The following is a 13,329-nucleotide window of genomic DNA, read 5'->3' as shown; positions in this document are numbered from 1 at the left end:
TACTAGTACATCAAACACACTGGCGCGTAAGCCGTACTGGTACGGCCGAAACCTTGAAAGAGTTAATGAAGAAATTGCAGATTCTCCCAGTGTTCGCTCTACTACAGAAAGGATTCCTGGTCTTGTTTATTCTGATTTACCGTGGTTTTTCCCATCAAAGGACCCACGAGGCATTGCTTGATGTTAACCCTTTCAGGGTCCGTCCCGTAGATCTACGGCTTTACGTTCAGGGTCCAAACCGTAGATCTACACCATGAGCTCAGCTCACTCTGATAAACTGTGAGTGGTACATTTGGGCCTAGATATGAGAGAATACGTCTATGTGGTATGTGTGCACCACATAAAACAGATCCTGCAGCACATTGTGTATAATGAGAGAAAAAAAATGAAATCATGATTTTTCGATTAAAACAGCAACTTTGCAGTGTTTTTTCATATGTTTTTTATGGTTGTATTTGCGATTTCTTGGTCTCATTTGATAGAATGGAAGACATATTACAGAAATAGAGATGATTTTGATTGGTTTTAGCATTGGAAATGGCCTGAAACTGAGCTCAAAATAGCGGAAATGTTAAATTTTTGCCGATATTCAAGAGTAAACAAACGACCTCACACGTCTAATACACGTCAGCTGGTGGGTCTAATATACATTCGCAAATATGATGATGATATTTATACAATTATTACAGTATTGCATAACAGTAAATCTTCTATTTTTTGGTGTGAATAAAAATTCATTATGTGAATAAAAAATCAAAATGGAATTTATTTGCATAGCCTCAAAACATAACTAATGAACAGAGGAAATGTTAGTTTAGTGCCAGGAATGCCTACATTGTTCATTCTGGACCCTATTTTGAAATTGGAATATTTTGAACTTTGTGTTAAATTGGCCAAATTAACAATTTCTGATCACTTTATTTTGTAGTTGAAACAGTTGACTTGGCGATTTCTTGTGCTCAATCGATAGAATAGAAGTAATACTAGTGAAATAGCTAAGAATTTGGTTGATTGGAATAATGTAATTGGCCTAAAATGGGAGTCAAAGTCGGCAAAATCGCCGATTCGTAAATATCGCTGACACATCAAAATTCGCGAGAGCATAATTTCGTCAATTTTCCACCAAATTTCGTACTTTTTGTTTTATTACCTTCACAAAAAGATTCTCTACGATTTCATAAGAAAAAATAACAAATTTTTTTTTTTAAATTCTTGGACACTGGTGCGTGACTCCAGATTTGGGCCTTGGACCCTGAAAGGGTTAATGATAAGCTATTGATCCATGATGTTCAGTCTGATCTTCCTTTGCTTGTATCATAGAGTATTGTCTTATAAGAATCATGGGCCCTTTGGGTTTAGCTCTTTCCAACTCATCACCCCCACAGTGTGTATTGATACTGGTTAAAGGCTCTTGATCCATGGAATTTGATCTACCCTCAGACGTTATTAATATTTACATCTGTTAGTGTGTGATTACTGTTTATTAATTTAGTTATCTACTGCTATTAAAATTTCACTTACAGGAATAATTTGAAACTAAATCTTTGGTATTTGTATAAAGTGCTGTATTACTGATTGTAAAGCTTACATTTTATGTAAGGATATTGCAGCTGCCTTGGGACACATTGTATGATGATATTGCAGCTGCCGTAGGACACCTTGTTTTATATGGCAGCTGCCTTAGGGCACCTTGTGTGATGATAATGCAACTGCCTTAGGACACCTTAAGATTGCCAAGATGCAAAATGTTAATGAATTTTAATCTGAAAGTAAGAATATGATTATTTTTGTCGTCATGAAGTGTTGATTAACAGATAAATGTTCTTGCAGATGGAATGTGTGGAACTCTGAGGAAGCAACAGTAACTAGCAATGTGTTCAAGGTATGAGGAGCTCTTTTAAGTGTTGTTGAATCATTGAGGTTCATGATAAATGGTTGTACATGATATAGATACTAAACTCTTTCACTGTCTGTTGCACAGACCTGGGTCATTGAGGCCAGTGTGGCTTGCATTGACCTAAGTCATAATTATAGTTCCCTTACATATGCTGCAATGGGTAAATTTTGGCCTACACTTGAGATAATAAGTTTGGGAAATAAGTGTGCACAGTATCCACTAATTAATGAACCAGTAGGTTGTCCCAGTATTCCATCAATATTGAAGATTGAACTTGGTTCTTCTAATATTCCTGCTGAAGAATAAATTGTAGGTTTTCAAAGTGTTCCCTCATGAATAAATTGTAGTTTTTCCTGTGTTAAAAAGACAAAGATTTTTTTTCTTTGCAAGATTACAATGTGTATTTTCAGTTTTAATTTGTTAAGTATAAAGAAAGAAACTATCATACCAAGGCATTTTGAGCAGACTTATCCTAGTACATAATAACTACTTAAGTCTAGACAAGATGAGTGGTTAAGGGGGGATGTGTGAACATTTTTTTTCAGCGCTCTCAAGAAAAATTCGAAAATTTATGAAAATGAGTTATTCATATAGAAAAATAGCTTTACTCTTTGGCAACACAATGGTACAAGAATCAATGTTCTACAACGTTTCTACAAGAAATTATAGTCATTTATATCAGGTATGGTGGCGGCGATGTAGGTAGTGCGTCTGTTCTCAACCCATGTATTTTTTGGAATTTTTTCCTTGTTTTTTATCGCTTTTTCTTTGCATTATTCTTTCTAATATAATTGATTATTTGGCATCATATAAGAGTAGGTGGAGCTTATCAATAGACGTCTAGCCTATCGGGAAGCACCTAGGTACACTCGGCAGTGATCCCTCTCCAGAGAGTGCCAGGTGAAATCACTTCATTATTACGCTTATATCAGCTTATATATTAACTATACGGCTTATTTATCTATCAGAATTGATCTAATATGATAAAATAATCACTGTAAATAATAAAGAAACATGTTATATACTCTAGACTGAATAAAATAGGCCATAATATAGCGAGAGTCCACCAGCAATATCTCGATATAAAAAAGTTACTCCTCGTCTCCATGTTGTATTGTTTGGTCTGTGAGTGAGAGAAAACGATGTTTTGAAGAGGATAACTGCACTAGAACATCAGTTTACTAAGAAATACACCGAAACAAACACGATTTTCGCAAAAAAATGTAATTTTTTTTTTTGACGGTAGGCCTGCCGGCGTTCTAGGCCTATATCTCGGAAATAACTTATTCACTTATTTCGCTAACCAGCACCATTATTAATGATTGTATTGAAATGATTTTCACAGACAATATAAAACAGTGTGTTTTAAATTTTAATGATGGATTTTTTGGAATATCTCAAATATTTTTGATTTTGTGGGGGGTAAAAGGCAGATATTTTGGTGAATGCCAAAAATTCTGTCAAATGTATTTTTTTTTACCATGATAATAAGATATATTAGATGAAATGGCAACGTAAAAGATTCGTGCTAGCTGTATTCCAACAGTTGGGAATGTCGGAAGTGCCACTCGTAGTGCCAATTTATCGGGATACTGCCATATATCAAAATTATGTTAATATTTTTTTTTCTATGTTGTTTGTTGGCCAATCATACTGAAACTTTGTCACATTAAACTATATATGCACCTCTAAAAGTACAGTGGACCCCCGGTTAACGAACTTTTTTCATTCCAGTAGTATGTTCAGGTGCCAGTACTGACCGAATTTTTTCCCATAAGGAATATTGTGAAGTAGATTAGTCCATTTCAGACCCCCAAACATACACGTACAAACGCACTTACATAAATACACTTACATAATTGGTCGCATTCGGAGGTAATCGTTATGCGGGGGTCCACTGTACACCAAAAATAAAATAAATCTAGGAAAAGGTGAAATTCGAAATGTCTTCACTACAGGCGAATAGAGTATCTTATGTAAGCAAAATGAGCCTATATAAATAGATTTCTAAAAATAAGTTTTTGTTCAGTTGGAAAACTTGAAGCCAATAAATTTATGGGCCCGCTCGGTAAGGGGTGCCAAATTTCAAATGTTGCAGAGTTGTAAATGTTAATGAAACGTTAAATAAATATTTTTCTAATTAATTAGGCAAATGGACAATATAAAAAGCATAGATGGAACTTGTTTCCAAACATTTTTAAGACCTACAAAAAATATAAGATGAGTCAAAGAACAACATGGACACATTGCATAGGGATAAAACTTGCAGTTCCCATTTTCACGAATTTCTTGAGAAAGAACAATCATTCTCGATGACTGTTTCCTAGAATGAAAGGCTGTGAAGCAGTTTTTTCCCCTTCTTGATGATGCATAGATGTTTCCATTGTATGAGCTTGAAGAGCAAGTTCATCATAAAGATCTTCATCAGAGTATTCCTCGATTCTAATACCTTTCTTTCCCTTAGCTAATTTAGGCTTCTTTGGATGGCCCGTCTTTTTCCTCATCATCACTTGACACATGTGCATCTGGTGAAAAGTATTCACCACTACTCTCAAGCAATTCTAGGTCAGCTGACTCTGGTTATGAGTCACTTTCCTCAGAAACACAGACATTTGGATTTCTGTTTGGAGGCAGCAATTAAAACAATTTCTCATTGCTTTGTAAGGAAAATAAAAATTCCCATTATACACCCAAACCACCACTGAATTCATATATGCATTATAAAAATTAATATAAATATTTATTTAGTGAAATTGCTACTTTGACCTTGCAGGTCAGGCCCTTAAATTTATTGGCCTTTTACCTTGCAGTTTTTTTTCAATTGAGTGGTACATTTGTATTATGCTTCACACAGACTTCAGTTATGTATCAAAATATGTCTTAACTATTTATTTATGCACTAGACACAAAAGCCAGTGCTTGCCGACATTGAATTGGGTGAAATCCCTGAGTATATGAGTGTAACTCTAGAAAAAAAAAACTGCTCTGGATGATGCCAAGCTCAAAATGTTTACATTTTTGTCTCTCAACCAATTGGAATTGAGGAGATGCCACTGTCACTTAATTGGAGCAACTTACTGAAGGCTTGTGATTGGTCAGAACTAGAAAACAGGAACCCAGATGCACAGTGGGAGAAGGAAGACATGTTCAAAAAGTATGCTTTGAGTCCATTAAATTTATGGGCCTGCAAAATAAAGGGTACTGATGTGAGGTAGTCAAGGTGGAGGTTTATAAGAATAATAATCTTGAAGTTGCACATAATAAAAACAGTATTACAATAAATGGTTCCAACAGTAATATTTCATGGATTGGCAGATGTTTTAATAGACTAGAGGTCATATAGTATAATATTTGGGAGAGTTGCTTCAAACTGATTAGAAGTTGTTTTGGTTGGTTTGGATAGTATTGAGAGATGAGATGATTTTTAAGCATAACCCTAAATTTGTATGCTGTCAGGGGATCTTTTACCAGTTCAGGCAGTGATTTCCAGATCTTTGACATTTTATGTGAACTGCATTTTTGTATAGTGAGAGACTAAAACGAGGGATGTCGAAGAGTCCCTTGTGCCTTGTTGTGTGACTGCGTTCTGTTGTAGCTGTAAAGGAGTTTAAAAAGGAGAAGTTTAAGCGGAGGGTTTATATTGGAGTTTAATGTTCTGTATATATTGTAGTCAAAGTAATATAAATGTATGTCGCGTATATTTAGTAGGTTCAGGCTTTTGTAAAGTGGTGGGGTGTCCTGTCTGGCACAGGAGCTGGTAATCATCAGCACAGCAGCCTTTTTCTGGGTTATTAAAGGTTTAAGGTGCTTGGCTGTAGTTGATCCCCAGGCACAAATACCATTGGTGAGGTAGGGATATACAGGTACCATCCGACTTACGACCAAGCTTGGTTCCGACCAACCCGTCGTAAGTCAAAATAGACGTAAGTCGAACCTTACTACTGAATATCAACATAGCATTTTTTTAATGATTTTATTTTATTGTTTTATTTTGGTATTTCATTTTTTACTTTATTTTTTATGTTGTTAGTACTGCATTTTATACTGTAAGGTTTAGGATAAACACTTCGTAAAATAAACAGTTTTTTATTTCCCATAAATTTGGCATTAAAAACATGGTCGTATGTCGAGAAGGACACCTTTTGTGATATTGCAACTGCCTTAGGGCACCTTTTGTGATATAGTAACTGCCTTAGGACACCTTGTGTGATGATATTGCAATTGCTTTAGGACACCTTAAGATTGCCAAGAGGCAATATGTTAATGAATTTTAATCTGAAGTAAGAACATGATTATTATTTTTCTAGTCACTAAGTGTTTATTAACAGACAAATTTTTGCAGATGGAATGTGTGGACTCTCAGGAAGGAACAACAACCAGTAATGTGTGCAAGGTAAGACTTGTTCTTTAAGTGGTGTTGTTGAATTATTGAGGTTCATGGTAGATACTAGTATATACCATAGATACTTAAAATTTTCACTGTCTGTTTCACAGACCTGGGTCACTGAGGTCAGTGTGGCTTGCATTAACCTAAGTCATAATTATAGTTCCTTCAAATATATGGCAATGGGTAAGTTTTTGTCTACATATGAGATAATGGGTCTGGGTAATGGATGCATTCATAAATTGATGATTGAACCAGTGGGTATTCCCAGTGTTCCCTCTGCTGAATAAATTGTAGGTTCTCCCAGTGTTCTATGTGATGAATAAATTGTAGGTTCTCCCAGTGTTCCCTCTGTTTAATAAATAGTAGGTTCTTGCAGTTTTCCCTCTGCTGAATAAATTGCAGGCTCTCCCACTGTTCCCTCTGCTGAATAAATTGTAGGTTCTCCCAGTGTTCCCTGTGATGAATAAATTGTAGGTTCTCAGTGTTCTCTCTGGTTAATAAATTGTAGGTTCTCACAGTGTTCCCTCTACAATATGGGCAATTCCTGGTCTTGTTATAATTTATCATGTTTCTTCCATCAAGGGACCCCTCAAGGCATTAATTCATTTTGGTGAAGGGCTCATGACCCATGATATTGGATCTGATTTTTTTTTTCTTTTGTCATACTTTATTGCCTTCCAGGTACCTCAACCCCTTTGGGTATTGCTCTTTCCACCTCCAGTCCCCCCCCCCCCTGCATAGTTTTTGATACTATTCTTTATTGAGTTTGAGCTACTCTCATTTGGAAAAAGTCAGATTATATTGTAATCTTTAGATATTGCTATTAATTAGTTAATCCGTTATTTGTGTGTGATTGTTATTAATGAAGTCTGTTAGCCAATGCTATTTATCAAAATTTCACTTAAAAGTATAATTTGAAGCTAAATCTTTGGTGTTTTGTTAGCTCAGGGGGCGGCAAACTTTTTTGGGTATTACCCCAAAACAAATTTGTGTTCAGAGGAATTACCCGCCAGACTTGAAAGTCCGCAGTCCAGAAAAACACAGGGAGCGTTCAAATTCAAAATAGTTTATTTAATTCATTTGTATGGAGAATAGTTATACAAACTGAAAAGTATGTATTATATGTGATAAAGCAAATTTAAAAATAAAACCCAAAATTAACAAAATAATAAAATGAAAAATGAACTGCATGAAATTAATAGCAACAGACAAATTTAATAAAAATCTCATTAAGGAACTAAAGAATATCATTGAAAACATTTTCGCTTCAGGTTCTGGAGCAATGATTTCATCTTCGATACTGATTAGGACTTTTTGATGTCAGAGCAATTTGTATACTGTCTTTGACGTTCAACCTATTTTTGTAATGAGAGTGGAAAATCCTTGTTCGCAAAGATAAGCGAGTTGCAAATGGCAAGAAAGGCACCAAACATTTATATTATTATTTGAGTACTAAAATATCTCTAAATGGAATCATATATTCTGATAAAAAACTAAAATATAAATATAAATATTACATTGTACACTCCTAATTGTTATGACAAATCACAAAACACTACCTTACCTTGCTCATTGAAAGTTGAGACCATGGCTCACAAACTTGCTGTGTCAAAGAATTTAAAAAAAAAAATTCTCAGGAAATGATAATCTTTTTTCAATGGTATTTAATCCAAAAGTATGAAATTTGACGGAAAACTTTCAGAATTATGCTCTCACAAAGTTGGCAGTCTTGGTGATATTTATGCATCCACAATTTCGCTCACTTTGAGCCCTATTTTCGCCCATTCCATTGTTCCATTCAACCAAACTCATAGCTATTTTGCTAGAACTCCTTTTGTTCTATCGATTAAGTACAAGACCAACAATTTACAGATTTCAACTAACCAATAAAGTGATCAGAAATTGGTAATTTGGCCAATTTCATACACAATTCAAAGAAGAATTAACAATGCAAACATTCCAAGCACAAAAATAACATTTTTCCTCTTCATTAGTCATGTCTCCAGGCCCCTCTTGTTTACTCTTGAACATCAGCAAAAATCGAATATTTCCACTAATTTGAGTTCCATTTCAAGGTACTCTCAATCTGTAAAGCATTGAAAATCATCTGTCTTTCTGTAATATATCTTCCTTTTTATCAAATGAAACCAAGGGAACGAGAATACAACCATAAATACCATATGAAAATACAGTGCAAATTTGCTGTTTTAAACCAAAAACAGTGAGTTTTTTTTCTCATGCATTGTGTGCTGCAGGATTTTTTTTATACTGTGTTCACTGACCACTCAGACCCATTATCTCATATGTAGGCCTGCCAGATTTCTCCCGCAAGATATGAAGCTGCTAGAATTTTGGCGTAGTATTACGGGACCAACACTGACTCGAAAGCCATAATATGGGACTGACAGTGAAAGGATTAATCCAGGTGATATAAAAAATGAACTTCTATTGACTGCAAGCAGAAAGTCATTGATAGTGAGATAGGACACTAGGCCAAAAGTTAGGTGATGGTGTGTCAACAGTGGGATATGCAGTTGTTGTGCCAGCTCCCAAGTCACTGTTGACACTTGCGGTGTTGCCAGCCACTGCAGTCCTTACCTGTTTTACATCATTGCCAACTTAAGAAATCATAACTGCAAATGAGATTTTTTATTTTATTAAGAAACTACAAATTATTTGATTGAAAAATATAACTTGTAATTTGCGTTGTTTGTTTAATAAATTTTTGTGATTTTTTTTTTTTTTTTTATTTTTTAAACAAGTCGGTCGTCTCCCACCGAGGCAGGGTGACCCAAAAAAAAGGAAAGAAAATCCCCAAAAAGAAAATACTTTCATCATCATTCAACACTTTCACCACACTCACACATTATCACTGCTTTTGCAGAGGTGCTCAGAATACAACAGTTTAGAAGCATATACGTATAGAGATACACAACATATCCCTCCAAACTGCCAATATCCCAAACCCCTCCTTTAAAGTGCAAGCATTTTACTTCCCATTTCCAGGACTCAAGTCCGACTATATGAAAATAACCGGTTTCCCTGAATCCCTTCACTAAATATTACCCTGCTCACACTCCAACAGATCATCAGGTGAAATTTTTATATATGTTTATTGAGCCTTCATTACCCCTGAGATTTTCATTTTTACCCCATTTGGGATAATTTTCCCCAGTTGTTTGCTGGCCCCTGTGTTAGTGTTGTATTATTGATTGTAAAACTTCCATTGTGATATTGCAACTGCCCTAGGACACCTTGTGTGATATTGCAACTGCCCTAGGACACCTTGTGTGATATTGCAACTGCCTTAGGACTCCTTAAGATTGCTAAGAGGCAAGATGTTAATAAATTTTAATCTGAAAGTAAGAATATGATGAGTAGGTAGTAGGTTGGTAGACAGCAACCACCCAGGGAAGTACTACTGTCCTGCCAGATGACTATGAAACAGAAACCTGTAACTGTTTTGCATGATGGTAGGATTGATGGTTTCTTTTTCTGTCTCATAAACACGCTAGATAACAGGGATATCTTGCTACTCCTACTTACACTTTGGTCACACTTCACAGACACGCAAATGCATATATATATACATCTAGTTTTTTCCCCGTTTTCTAAATAGCTCTTGTTCTTCTTTATTTCTTGTATTGTCCATGGGGAAGTGGAAAAGAATCTTTCCTCCGTAAGCCATACGTGTCGTATGAGGCGACTAAAATGCCGGGAGCAATGGGCTAGTAACCCCTTCTCCTGTAGACATTTACTAAAAAAGAGAAGAAGAAAAACTTTATAAAACTGGGATGCTTGAATGTGCGTGGATGTAGTGCGGATGACAAGAAACATGAAAAGAAGTTGGATGTCCTGGCCCTAAGCGAAACAAAGCTGGTGTGCGAGGGGCTTGGACTTCCAGCAGGCATGCATGAGCGTGTTTGATAGGAGTGAATGGAGACAAATGGTTTTTAATACTTGTCAAGAATTATGTGGATTAAAGTAAAGGTTGGATGCGAGAAGTGGGTCATAATAAGCGTGTATGCACCTGGAGAAGAGAGGAATGCAGAGGAGAGAGAGAGATTTTGGGAGATGTTAAGTGAATGTATAGGAGCCTTTGAACCAAGTGAGAGAGTAATTGTGGTAGGGGACCTGAATGCTAAAGTAGGAGAAACTTTTAGAGAGGGTGTGGTAGGTAAGTTTGAGGTGCCAGGTGTAAATGATAATGGGAGCCCTTTGATTGAACTTTGTATAGAAAGGGGTTTAGTTATAGGTAATACATATTTTAAGAAAAAGAGGATAAATAAGTATAGAAGATATGATGTAGGGCAAAATGACAGTAGTTTGTTGGATTATGTATTGGTAGATAAAAGACTGTTGAGTAGACTTCAGGATGTACATGTTTATAGAGGGGCCACAGATATATCAGATCACTTTCTAGTTGTAGCTACACTGAGAGTAAAAGGTAGATGGGATTGGGATACAAGGAGAATAGAAGCATCAGGGAAGAGAGAGGTGAAGGTTTATAAACTAAAAGAGGAGGCAGTTAGGGTAAGATATAAATAGCTATTGGAGGATAGATGGGCTAATGAGAGCATAGGCAATGGGGTCGAAGAGGTATGGGGTAGGTTTAAAAATGTAGTGTTAGTGTGTTCAGCAGAAGTTTGTGGTTACAGGAAAGTGGGTGCGGGAGGGAAGAGGAGCGATTGGTGGAATGATGATGTAAAGAGAGTAGTAAGGGAGAAAAAGTTAGCATATGAGAAGTTTGTACAAAGTAGAAGTGATGCAAGGAGGGAAGAGTATATGGAGAAAAAGAGAGAGGTTAAGAGAGTGGTGAAGCAATGTAAAAAGAGAGCAAATGAGAGAGTGGGTGAGATGTTATCAACAAATTTTGTTGAAAATAAGAAAAAGTTTTGGAGTGAGATTAACAAGTTAAGAAAGCCTACAGAACAAATGGATTTGTCAGTTAAAAATAGGAGAGGAGAGTTATTAAATGGAGAGTTAGAGGTATTGGGAAGATGGAGGGAATATTTTGAGGAATTGTTAAATGTTGATGAAGATAGGGAAGCTGTGATTTCGTGTATAGGACAAGGAGGAATAACATCTTGTAGGAGTGAAGAAGAGCCAGTTGTGAGTGTGGGGAAAGTTCGTGAGGTAGTAGGTAAAATGAAAGGGGGTAAGGCAGCCGGGATTGATGGGATAAAGATAGAAATGTTAAAAGCAGGTGGGGATATAGTTTTGGAGTGGTTGGTGCAATTATTTAATAAATGTATGGAAGAGGGTAAGGTACCTAGGGATTGGCAGAGAGCATGCATAGTTCCTTTGTATAAAGGCAAAGGGGATAAAAGAGAGTGCAAAAATTATAGGGGGATAAGTCTGCTGAGTATACATGGTAAAGTGTATGGTAGAGTTATTATTGAAAGAATTAAGAGTAAGACGGAGAATAGGATAGCAGATGAACAAGGAGGCTTTAGGAAAGGTAGGGGGTGTGTGGACCAGGTGTTTACAGTGAAACATATAAGTGAACAGTATTTAGATAAGGCTAAAGAGGTCTTTGTGGCATTTATGGATTTGGAAAAGGCGTATGACAGGGTGGATAGGGGGGCAATGTGGCAGATGTTGCAAGTGTATGGTGTAGGAGGTAGGTTACTGAAAGCAGTGAAGAGTTTTTACAAGGATAGTGAGGCTCAAGTTAGAGTATGTAGGAAAGAGGGAAATTATTTCCCAGTAAAAGTAGGCCTTAGACAAGGATGTGTGATGTCACCGTGGTTGTTTAATATATTTATAGATGGGGTTGTAAGAGAAGTAAATGCGAGGGTTTTGGCAAGAGGCGTGGAGTTAAAAGATAAAGAAACACAAAGTGGGAGTTGTCACAGTTGCTTTTTGCTGATGACACTGTGCTCTTGGGAGATTCTGAAGAGAAGTTGCAGAGATTGGTGGATGAATTTGGTAGGGTGTGCAAAAGAAGAAAATTAAAGGTGAATACAGGAAAGAATAAGGTTATGAGGATAACAAAAAGATTAGGTGATGAAAGATTGAATATCAGATTGGAGGGAGAGAGTATGGAGGAGGTGAATGTATTCAGATATTTGGGAGTGGACGTGTCAGCGGATGGGTCTATGAAAGATGAGGTGAATCATAGAATTGATGAGGGGAAAAGAGTGAGTGGTGCACTTAGGAGTCTGTGGAGACAAAGAACTTTGTCCTTGGAGGCAAAGAGGGGAATGTATGAGAGTATAGTTTTACCAACGCTCTTATATGGGTGTGAAGCATGGGTGATGAATGTTGCAGCGAGGAGAAGGCTGGAGGCAGTGGAGATGTCATGTCTGAGGGCAATGTGTGGTGTGAATATAATGCAGAGAATTCGTAGTTTGGAAGTTAGGAAGAGGTGCGGTATTACCAAAACTGTTGTCCAGAGGGCTGAGGAAGGGTTGTTGAAGTGGTTCGGACATGTAGAGAGAATGGAGCGAAACAGAATGACTTCAAGAGTGTATCAGTCTGTAGTGGAAGGAAGGAGGGGTAGGGGTCGGCCTAAGAAAGGTTGGAGAGAGGGGGTAAAGGAGGTTTTGTGTGCGAGGGGCTTGGACTTCCAGCAGGTATGCGTGAGCGTGTTTGATAGGAGTGAATGGAGACAAATGGTTTTTAATACTTGACGTGCTGTTGGAGTGTGAGCAAAGTAACATTTATGAAGGGGTTCAGGGAAACCAGCAGGCCGGACTTGAGTCCTGGAGATAGGAAGTACAGTGCCTGCACTCTGAAGGAGGGGTGTTAATGTTGCAGTTTAAAAACTGTAGTGTAAAGCACCCTTCTGGCAAGACAGTGATGGAGTGAATGATGGTGAAAGTTTTTCTTTTTCGGGCCACCCTGCCTTGGTGGGAATCGGCCAGTGTGATAATAAATAATAATAAAATAAGAATATGATTACTTTGGTAGTTATGAAGTGTTTATTAACAGACAATTTTTTTTTCAGATAAAATGTGTGGAACACTCAGGAATAACCAATAATGTGTGCAAGGTAAGAGTTGTTCTTTAAATGATGTTGAATCATTGATGTTCATCATAG

At 36.8% G+C, this 13,329-nt stretch overlaps 1 protein-coding gene across 1 annotated transcript in view; it reads left to right on the top strand.

The window, feature by feature from the left end:
• LOC128686057 (uncharacterized) overlaps window positions 1-13,329 on the top strand; it is a 185,255-nt gene that overhangs the window by 108,906 nt on the left and 63,020 nt on the right. The window contains exons 7-8 of the mRNA XM_070083448.1: window positions 6,240-6,290; window positions 13,237-13,281. Of these exons, the coding sequence (XP_069939549.1) occupies window positions 6,240-6,280 (41 nt within the window). The 3' untranslated portion in view covers window positions 6,281-6,290; window positions 13,237-13,281. The remainder of the gene's footprint in view (window positions 1-6,239; window positions 6,291-13,236; window positions 13,282-13,329) is intronic.

Source organism: Cherax quadricarinatus, chromosome 9 (assembly GCF_038502225.1).
Source record: "Cherax quadricarinatus isolate ZL_2023a chromosome 9, ASM3850222v1, whole genome shotgun sequence".
In the NCBI taxonomy this organism is placed as follows: domain Eukaryota; kingdom Metazoa; phylum Arthropoda; class Malacostraca; order Decapoda; family Parastacidae; genus Cherax; species Cherax quadricarinatus.
This window is presented reverse-complemented; position numbering and strand designations above follow the sequence as displayed.